Source organism: Takifugu rubripes, chromosome 12 (genome assembly GCF_901000725.2).
Source record: "Takifugu rubripes chromosome 12, fTakRub1.2, whole genome shotgun sequence".
Taxonomy (NCBI): Eukaryota; Metazoa; Chordata; class Actinopteri; order Tetraodontiformes; family Tetraodontidae; genus Takifugu; species Takifugu rubripes.
Genome location: NC_042296.1, coordinates 5,392,012 through 5,402,668, shown reverse-complemented (window position 1 = coordinate 5,402,668; position 10,657 = coordinate 5,392,012). Strand labels below are relative to the sequence as shown.

Genomic DNA, 10,657 nt, shown 5'->3' with positions numbered 1-10,657 from the left:
CGACCTGATTGAGTTCAGTCTCGAGTGCTCGGGTTTCATCCACTCGGCCTGGAAATCGTTACGACTCTGGGCTGTCGGGGAGGTATTTTTGCACAAACATGTAGTTGAGACATTTTCTCATTATTTGGACTTTTCTGCTCATAGGATATTAAATTCATAGTGACGTCAACCTGCGTTGGGAGATGAGTGGTGAGGAAAGGAGGAATTTGGGCCATTTCTGCCACTCCAGTTGATTTTTACGGTCGCCTGGAGACGACCGGTGGGCCAGGATGGTGGAACCATACGTTTTGGGCCGTGTTTCCACTGAGAAGTCCGTTTCATTTGAGCCCAACAGGGTCCACTTGGAACTAAACGCCTTAGCTACAGGTGCGGTTTGGTGCCAGAAAAATCCAAATTTTGTCTCATTCCATGCAGGAACAAGAAGATCCCATGAGGACCTGGGCGGAGTGGTTGCATGTATCCCGTTGGCCTCCCTCTCAGGTTTTCTATCTCACGGGTTCTGCAATTTTTGTTTCTAAATCCCATTTCTAAATGAAATATTGAACCAGGCTCTGTGGGAGGTTCAGAAATGCGCCCAATTTATTCACTTTAACAAGAAACTTTTCTTTAGGTATTTCTTCCTAATGGTTGTAACAGGGATGCTGGTTAACCTCCGACCCAGTCACTCACACCAGTTACGGGCCTTTGGTTCAGTTGACCAGGCCGATGCCTGTTTAGCGCATTAGCATTTAAACCGCATTTGTCTCCGAAAAGCTTATTAAGATCGTCAGAAGTGAGGACGAAGGAACTTTTCCCGCTTCATACCCACGACCGGGCCAGACAGCACTGCCCCAAGTCCAGACGTTAATCAATAAAAGGTGACATCAAAAGCAGTGTTATACAATCCCCCGCTCTTCGCCCGAGTCTCCAGAATTTCTCACAGTGACAGAAGCTTCATTAGTACATCAAGGAATTTTGCAGCGTACACCCCCTTAACTGTTGTAGACAGAGCCATCTGGGAGAGGGGCGGCTTGGCTCCTCTCACATCGTCTGTCAAGCTTTAGCAAAGCCTCTTCGATTTGGCTCCGTCTCTGTGGGATTCTCTGAACATCCAGGTTCCTCTTTGCTTTTTATGTTTATCGTGGCGTCCGGCGGACCGTATGGCGTCCGTGGAATAGCTAATGTGACTCTTCATTAAGACCTCCACTCTGCAAGGATACACAAATGGAGTTTAACCTTTGGTTAAAAGCTTCTGTTCCACCAGCTGGGAATAAAGTCTTAAATTTGTATTTAAACTCCGCCTCTTAATGAGATCTCTTAGAGATTGTTGGCGAAACAATCGGCAAAAACCCTCTTGATGTTTCCTCCGACGAGGTGTGGCTGTGCGCTGGGAAAAAAACCCAAAACTTGTGGTATTTGACAAAACCTGGTGGAATTTGGAAAGCACTCGAGCAGCTGCGCTTGTGTTTTCCAACAGCAAAATGAATCCGGGACTCCCGGAGGTAAACACCTGCGGTTCGAGCCCACGAGGAAAGACCAAAACAGAAATTGGGAGGCTAAGATGCTAGCATGCTAGCTGGCTTAAGGTGCAGCTCAGATCCAGACCAGACAACCCCGAAAAACCTGCCGGTTCGATACACTTGGAGCTGGAGGTACAGGTGGTTCTCGCATCATTGAGTCCAGCTCTGACTGGTGTCATTAAACCTGGTACCCAGGCAGACCCAGGTCTGGTTCTGGTTCTTCTGCCTTGACTTTAACTCCTCTTGTATCTTTTATGCTTATTTACCCTTGTTTTTTCTCCTCAGGAGGCGTTTATTTTTAAGCCAGTGTCACTTCACTCATATGGTTTCTAATGGGCCATATGTGAAGTAACGTTTGCCATCCCCATGTTGGCAGCGCTCAACTCAAACAGCCAGTTATTTCGAGATTGGACAGTTGGATCTGCTCTTGTTTGAGACAGCTGTTAGCAAAGGCAGCACGTTTATCGGTTTTTGAGCGACTTCCCTGGTGGCCGTTTGGGGAACTGCTGGGTTTCGACTCCCCACTTCGTCCTTGCAGCTTTATAAAGTGGAACACGGTTCCAAAGACGGCAGAGCTCTATAAACGCAGGAGTGAAGAAGCTAGCAGACATCATGCTGTGAAACTGGCACATGGAGCGGGCCCCAGGAGACAATCGTGAAATATCACATCGTGACTTGCAATCACACTTTCATGCCTAAATAAAGCCAGACGATGACACCCAAACCTGTAATGTCACTTGGGCCCTGACCGCCAACCACCATTTCCATTAAATCTGCACACTTCTTGCTTCTTAGACTCGCTAATAAATGCTTTTCAATCACTGATTTCTTCTCAGAGGTGACAGCAGAAATCTGTCTCACCATCTCACTTGGAAGCTCACTAACCCCCCCCCCCCCCCTCTCTTTTTGTCTCCGGACAGTGCCGGTTGTCTCCTGAAGTCCACTTGGATGTGTTTCTCCTCATAATTGCCAAATTTGTGTCACGTTACAGCTTGGAACCCTCACAGAGCCAATGGCTGCCAACCCCACTAATGCCTAATGAATTATATATCCTTGGGAGACAGCAGTGTGTGTGTGTGTGTGTGTGTCTGTGTGTGTGTGCGTGTGTGTGCGTGTTGTTGATGATCATTAAGTCTCCCACTGCGTTCAGCATTCAACAAGTGTTTAAAAATGGATGACAGGCCGTGCGAGCAGTAAAAAAGAGGAGGGAGACGATGGCATCAGGGTGAGTTTAGAGGAGCGGCGTTGGTTTATCCGCTCAGGCGGGTGTCAGAACACGTCGGCAACCTTCACCCATTAACTGTCAGCTGCTCACTGGGGTTCAGCGAAGCTGGCAGCAAAACTAAAACCAACAGATCTGTTTTTGAAGCCAAACTATTAGAGGATTCTGTTTTAACACAGACGCGCATGAGCCCCACACTTTCCGCGCCTTTCACAGGAAGCTGATGAAAGTTGGTGGTCCCGCTCAAGGCAACTTCCTGTCGCCGCTGCTCGCTTTGCGGTTCCGGCTCCGGGGTTCTCCTTGATTTTACCGGACAAAGTCGATGTGAATGGAGGTTCTGTCGGATGCGCCTCAGTCCGCCGCCTCCACGTTCTGTTTCCTGGTTCCTCCGACTTCTTGAGGGTAGTTTATCATCACCTGGTGCCCGGTGGAGAGGCGTCCGTCGCGTCCTTCTACTTGGAGTCAGGTGGCAGATTGTACCTGAGGTGCAGTTCTGCCACCACAGGAGCTGTGAAATAAGCCAAGAACATGAAAATAACAGTGTTTACCTCTATCTTCCCGATGATTGAGGAACAGCAAACCTGGAGGAGGGCTGAAAAGCCCCATCGCAGGGTTAAATGTAAGCGACGTAATTACTCAGACTGATAGAAGAAAAAGAGCGGCAACACGCCGCAGCTGCAGCGGCAGCATCTTATCAGCCGGACGTTAAATATTGGATGTCCTCCGATACGTCGGCTTTTGAGGACTCAGAGTTTTCCCACCAAACCGCAAACGTGAATCTGCAAACGCGAAAGGAGAAACGAATGTGGCGATCAATATCGATGGCGCGCCCAAGCTTCCTTATCAGGCGATAGCCTCCGTTGGGGAGTGATAATGATTATTGTTTGTCCTCTATCATTGGCCAGTCCCTTCCTCGCATGCTCAACGTGCCCCTCGAGTACGTGAACACAGAGCACGTGTTCATAAATATGAACGACCGTTGTGGTTTGATTTGATTAATATTTAATGATTAGTCTAATGGATTCGTACTTAACCGCCGGGATGAGTAATAGAGCTGCATTAACACGCTAATTTCCTCAAAGAGGATCCCGTTCATGAAGAGGCTGACATGGGATCGGCTGTTCAGGGATGTGACGTTATTGATTGGAACTACCCAGCAGGGCGACGCTGGAGCCGGAAGATGTGGGAAACTTCTCTCTTAGATGGAGAAACAGTGGCGAGATGGTGAATATTCTAATGAAGATGGTAAAAATGCCTGGGGAAAAAAAAGCATCAACGGCAAAAAAAAGGGTGTGAAAAGGTGGTTTCCTTCCTCCAAATTTGATCTGATTTTATGGAAGTTTGGTTCTTTATTGATCTACTCGGACAACGCTAAAGCTAACTGAAAACAAAGGTTTTCGCCCGGCTGCGCTGCCTGAAGGACGACTCGGTTCTTCTGGTTTCCGAGCCAGGCGGCAGAGTCGTCTCAGATCTGTCTCTCCCGGCCGCATCGGCTCACTGGGAGTAACCTGTGTGCGCTCTCATCCGTCAGCAGTGTCGAATCACAGTGTCATTTATAATTCAGCAGCGAGGCCGAGCTGACGCACGCAGGGATCTGCTTCAGTCGCCACCACAATACCCCTCTCAAACTAAATCCAGGACGCGTGAACGTTGCTCGTCTTCCGCTTCTCTCACCCGCTTAAATGATGAATCCTCGTCGACTCAATTGGGCGAAAAATGCAACTTGGCAAGCAGCAGAAAACATGGCGGCCAATAGTAGCACTACACGATTTATGGGGGTGGCGGGTGGCGGGATGACCTGCCGGCCGTAATTAGGACGAGTTTGAACCTAAAGTGTCCACTAAGTCTCCTTAGGTGGACATCTTGTCAGATAGCCTGTCAGAAGTATTGATCATTCTTTATGGACAACAGCAGCGACGTCTTCACTGATATAAAACCAGCACGCCGAAACGTTTGTTCGCTCAGAGGCGTTAGCTTCGTCACGCTTGTGCCTGAAGATACAAACACTAACGAGTCGAAGCCGAAATGACCGAAATAGAGGCAACGGTCATGCAAATTAGCAGGAAGAAAGATCGAAACGACTTGCAGCGTGAGTTCGTAGGGTTAGCGTCAAAAGTGTGAGATTTGTCCCCCCCGTGTGTGAGTTGCTCATTAATAAAACCAACTATGGCATCACACCACCACTCATACCTTCTTCCTTCTCTGCTGGTGAGGAGTGAATCTGTTAGCCTGGGCTGAAACCTTCAGCTAATGACGGTGCACGTGGGCCTGTGTTAATGGATATTTACAACCTTGTTGAGGCAACAAATTGCCCCATTCATCAGGACCGCCGTCTTCTCATCAGCGTCCCGGGAGAACAGGATCCTGAGCTGGAGCACGACAACCCCGCCAAAGTGTGAATGGCAGCCTCCTCCACGACCGCAGTCCAATATAAACGTTATTGTGTTTGTTTAAAAGAAAAAACCCACTCTGCCCCTGCCTGCACCTGGAGCCTTCCTCCCTACCTCGTGGTTGGACTCCAGTTTGACGTTATCCTTCCAGCAAAGAAAAAAATAACTGATCGCACCTTTTAAATACAAAATCTTCGATTTACAAAGCTGGTTCCACTTTCTTCGGCCACGATGCAAAAGTCTCAGCCGTGACGGCGGCTTAGCGTGAACAGTCAGCTATTAATAGCCAGACATTGATTACCGCGCTTATTAAATCTTCTGATCATATTACTAAATAAAAGGTTTCGTGTGGGTGCTTCAATGCTGGTAATGAAGCAGCGTTATTGATTATCTTTTCCAAACTTGTATTCATTTTTATGCTGATCCTATCCATTGAGGAGATTAACAAGGACAGAGACCCGATTGCAGCAGATTGTAAATTTCTAAGGGACAAGGATCCGTCTCAGTGGACGCTGGTGCCGCTCAATGAGGATCTTGAGAAATAGAAGGAAAGGAGCAATTTGCACATGGAAATACGTGTGACTCTCTCCATCATAATGGGGCCCTTCACTGCTCCGAGGCGTGTGTCCTCTCAGCCCGCGTGTCAGAGCAATTGATGGGGGAGGCACAAGGTGTAATAGGTCTTCCTGTCCTGTCCAGATAGGTGCTTGATCTCCGGGGAGTTTCATTTGCATGACACCGAGGAGTCGCCCTCAGCCCGTGAAGGGGGGGGAGGTTCAACTTAATCTGACACGTCCTGCAAAAGAAAGTTTGAGCCAAGGATTATATTCAGTCTCAAATGGGGAATTTTAAGAGCCAGGCAAATGTGATTTAAAGATTAGCAGCCATGCTAGCAGGTAATCAGCTGTTAGCATTCACAGTCACGGTGTGTCAATACCTCAACACCGACGGCGAATTGTTGCAGCCCGATTGCTGGATTTTCATCAAAATTTGCATCCAAGTGTTGTTTTTATCACACTTGAAATGGAGCGCGAGAGCCGCTGGACACCCTCTCCAGAGACCACCAGCAGCGGACCGCGCGCTTGACGGCCTCCGGGGGTTAATGAAAGGATCTCATCCTGACGGCGAGGGGTCATGGGAATGCTCGCCATCAGGTGGAGGAAGACGTGGCGGGACGGGAGACAAGATGCAAGCGGATTCTAACAGCTCCTGTCTTCAGATCAAGTTTTCTGATGTTACCTGCATCTGCAGCATAAACATTAATGTCACGTAATGGAATAAAAGCATTTGCATACACACACACACACACACACACACACACACACACACACAAACGCACACGTCCTCATATAGAAGCTAACAGATGGGCGTGCAGTATGAATCTCCTGCTGTGCCTTTGGAGCCCGGAGTCGACTGAGAAAATAACACATGGAAAATAAATATTATCCACGCTTTTGAAGATGCAAACAAACTCTGGAGTCTAGTTCGGAGGGTAAATGGGTCTTCTGGCACTACTTGCGTATACATAATTGCGTTTGAGTCGGTGCCACGAAGACAGACCATATACAATAATACCCCTGTCCTGTGCATTATTACCCACTGTTACCCAACGGTGCTCTTATCTGTCCCTCGCCCAGTTAGGTGCTTTAACAAACCCCTTAAAGCTGCGATTTCACTCATTTTTACTGGTTGGAAGCTGAGTAGTCGTGTTCAACAGGTTGCTTAGTCTCAAATGTGAAATTAGGGAAAAAACAAAAATTCCACACAGTGGAAAAAAGACAAACACGCACATTTGATTAGCCTCCATACCTCCTACACTCCGTGGCTAATTAATTCTAATTTGAACAGCCGTGGCCTCGCCTCCTACACTCCTGCCTTCTGAGCGTGCCTGGAGAAAACGCTGCGCCTTGAGCGAGCCGAGGAAGACGGCGGCGACGCCGAAGCGAATCGACGAGGCTCGGTGCTCCTGTTGTGGTTGTTCCCATTGAGAACCATCAGCCATGAGAGGGAATGAAATTCTGAAAGGTTTTAACACCCGCTAACATTAACATGCAGCTTTCTCAGGCAGCTCTGTGTTAAAGCGATGCGCTGAAAGAGTCCGGAATTATCAAGGAGGCTAAAATTTGACCTCCCATCAGTTATAGATTATGGAAAATTACCAACTTGGTGTCATGGGTCACCTGTGGACTGTCCATCAAGGAAGGAAAACTGCTCATTAACACTCTCTGCTAGCACATTGCAGTTATCTCATGCAGCTATTTTTAGATGTCTGCAGCCAGGACGCTGAAAAGTTTCTGGTGGCCAAAGAGGCGGCTACGATCGGTCGAAAAGAACTTTTGCAGTTTATACACTTCTCTATTTCTCAAGTGAAGCAACATTATGTGCTAATTTCTTTGATATGTAGGTTGAACTGCATTCCACTGCATCCTAATGAATATTCTAACACTTTTATAGGCAAAGATATGTCAAAACTTGGTTCCTTCTTAGTAATATAACTATGTATATTAGGATAACAAAGCAGTCATATTTGGGTTTTAATAACTATTTCTTTAGCTTGTATCCTTTAGTGAAAACATTGTGTTTTTCATTTCTTTTGGCTGTGGCTATAACAAGTGCTGCATGTATCTGTCACCTAATTTGAGCTTTCCTCTCCTAACTGTTGCCCCCCAGTGGACGTTAGCCCCAGTTATTGGCCCCGCTGATGCTACACCGATGCTGCACCTACAAACCTCAATCCTGCGGCGCTTTAGTGAGCCGTCGGCTTCATTAATAAAAACATTGACCCGCAGCAGCTGATCAATAGCTCCTCACACGGGCCGACTGATCTCCTGTGCCTGCATCATCAGTGAGCTGGGTTAATCCCATGTGGTTACTGGAGGGGGGGGGGGGGGTGACAGGACATCTTAAGACCAGTTACCTGTTAAGCCCACAAAGACGTCGTGTTGCTGGACTTGTGCTGCACCTGTAGGTGCATAGGTGCACTCCCGACGCGCGTTAGGACATCCCATCAAATTCATCGTCATTTGAACCTGTGATGTAACATCTGAGGATGTTTTCTCCATATCCTGAACGCGTCGTTTGTCCTCGTTAGGACTGAAAACAGACAGGGTTCCCAAAAGATAACGGAAGCATGTATTGGTTCAAACACACACACACACACACACACACACACACACACACACGCACACACACGTACAGCTGATGATTTACAATGTTCAAACAGACAATAAAACTAAAGCTCATTGTTGCTGCTGTAATCGGAGGAAAGTCACTCATAACAGACACACAAACACTGCCAGAATCTACATCATGTAACACACACACACGCACACACAGAGTGAGCGGCGAGTATAAAAGGAGGGGCATCCTTCTCACTCAACAGAGAAGTGCTCTCCTCCGCGTCACACACTCATCTAACGAACTGATCCTCCTTTCTCAAGGTAAGAAAGCGGCTTTAGCATCGTCCATCAGCGCAGATACCAAACGAAGTGGATAACTAGATAACAGAAGTGGATAACTAGATAACAGAAGTGGATAACTAGATAACAGAAGTGGATAACTAGTCTAGTTTTTAACTAGATGTCTGTGAACGCATCACACTTTTGTGGATCGTATTTTTCACTGTTGTCAGACTTAAAATACAAATATTCTGTCTGCACCAGCGAGCCGACCTGGTGGCGTCGCTCCACGTTTAGGGTGGATGTACGAGCCAACGAGTGAGCCGGGGATTGGGGGGGGTTTCAGATGTTCGGACTTCAGGACCGCCAGAGACCCGCTCCTGTAATGGTCCTTAACCTTCTCCCCCCCTGTGTGTTTTAGATGACTGCGGGGTTGTGCGTGTGTGTCGTGCTGGCAGTCCTGTGCACCGGCTGCTTCGGGCTCCCCTTCTCCTCCCAGCTCCTCGAGGAGGGCCAGCGTTCCGCCCCCCCTCCCTCTGAAGGTACGGCGTTACTCAGAACCAGATTAACCTGGGCAGGGTCTTAATGATGGGCTCTGTGTGTCCAGCAGTGCTCTTCAAGGCTGACAGCCAGCGTCTGGAGGAATCCCACGTCCAGCACAGACGTTCTGCCCCCCAGCTGAAAGCTCTTCCTCTCTCTGAGGAGAACCCGGACTCCAGAGCCAACCTCAGCGAGCTCCTGGCAAGGCTCATCTCCACCAGGAAAGGTGTGTGTTTTGGTGTTCAGGGGTTGAGAGGAGTCCGTGCGCGACTTCTTGGGGAAAATGTCTGTCTAATTTTCAGAAACAAGGGCCACTTCCTTTCTCTCCCCTCCCCTTTGGGGGTCGGCTAATTACTGGAATCAGAGCACAAGCCCGCTTTGTAAAATGAATTAGCGGCTCCAAAAAGCTTTTGTGGTTTGAGAGAGCGAGTGTGTGTGGACCCTCCCGTCCATCCGGCCGAATCGCGGATTTTCGCTCAAGGGCCGCGGACGCTGGTCCCACCTCTCCTCGGACGGTCGTGTCAAGGGAGAGCAGGGAGGAATCGTCCTGCTTTGATGTTCATGTTGCTTTTATGTGAGAATCAAAGGGGCCAAACCGACCCGGGAACGCTGCAGTCAGCCAGAAAGTTGTAAAGTGTCAGAGGGCAGGTTGAGACTGCCATCGCCCGCCTGTTTGTCTTCTGTGCTCGTGGGCGTCTGTACTCGCACGCTTGCTGTTCACTTTTCGCGTCTCAGTGTGGGAGGTGTCGCCAAGCCTTCTGCGGTCGATCTTTTCGGCACACCGGGGAGCTGCAGCATGTTTATCCACGCGCGTGTGTGTGTGGGGGTGGAGTGCAGATCAGCAAACAGACTTCTGAGCAGGTGTAGGTCCCGCGTCCCTCTCTGGACGCAGGAGGCGAGGAGACGCTCCACGATGGCGGGAAGGTCGGCGGGGGGATCCAAATCCAGAGTTCGCTAATGATCACGTATTCCAGGGAATTGACGACCGATTTGTGCGTTTATTCGCGCGTGAACGCACGAGGAAGACAGGCTAATGATAGGTTGTCCTCTGCTGGCAGAACGTCCTCTTTCCAGCTGGAGAAAGCCTCCTCCTGGCACTGCTTCTGCCCCCCCCCCCCCCCCTGTTTTTCCTCACTTTTCCGCTTCTCCTCCCAGGTTCCGTGCGCAGGAACTCGGCGGCGAACAACAGAGGCGTGGGACTGAGCGCCAACCATCGGATAGCAGACAGGGATTACTTGGGTTGGATGGATTTTGGCCGCCGCAGCGCAGAGGAGTACGAATACTCTTCGTAATGCCCCCCCCCCACCCCCAAACCCCCTTCCTCACCCTCATCATGGTCACGCGAGAAAAACAGAAAAAAAAAAACAAGCACAAACATGCAAGCTGGCTGCTCACCATCTTACAACACGAGTCTATTTATGATGTATTTGTTGTATATTTGTTTGTAAAGCTGTAACAATGCAACACACACGCAGCAAAATTTTGCAGAAAAAGCTCTAACTCATCCCAGGTTTGTCTCATTCCCAGTCTCATCTGGTTTCTTTATCATTTCCAGGATGGTGTCAGGATCTGTTTAACTGGACTGAATAAAGATTCAAACTCTCAAAT

At 48.8% G+C, this 10,657-nt stretch overlaps 1 protein-coding gene across 3 annotated transcripts; it reads left to right on the top strand.

Annotated features, from left to right (window-relative positions):
- The first annotated feature begins 8,444 nt into the window (after nt 1–8,444).
- LOC101063439 (cholecystokinin-like) lies at nt 8,445–10,657 on the top strand. Of its 3 annotated transcripts, none has more exons than XM_029845129.1 (5): nt 8,445–8,551; nt 8,931–9,051; nt 9,117–9,275; nt 10,205–10,322; nt 10,605–10,657. In XM_029845129.1, the coding sequence occupies exons 2-5, from the start codon at nt 8,931–8,933 to the stop codon at nt 10,624–10,626; spliced, it is 420 nt and encodes a 139-aa protein (XP_029700989.1). In that variant the 5' UTR covers nt 8,445–8,551; the 3' UTR covers nt 10,627–10,657. The 3 variants fall into 3 exon arrangements, with proteins under 3 accessions (XP_029700989.1, XP_029700990.1, XP_003969006.2); XM_003968957.2 differs by having other exon boundaries at nt 8,446–8,551; nt 9,120–9,275; XM_029845130.1 differs by having other exon boundaries at nt 10,205–10,650.

Bases quoted from the DNA above. Each gene is read 5' to 3' on its own strand.
- LOC101063439 (XM_029845129.1), top strand. From the start codon at position 8,931: ATGACTGCGGGGTTGTGCGTGTGTGTCGTGCTGGCAGTCCTGTGCACC. The intron at 9,276-10,204 runs GTGTGTGTTTTG...TTCTCCTCCCAG, and splicing joins GCTCATCTCCACCAGGAAAG to GTTCCGTGCGCAGGAACTCG. The intron at 10,323-10,604 runs GTACGAATACTC...TATCATTTCCAG, and splicing joins GGCCGCCGCAGCGCAGAGGA to GATGGTGTCAGGATCTGTTT.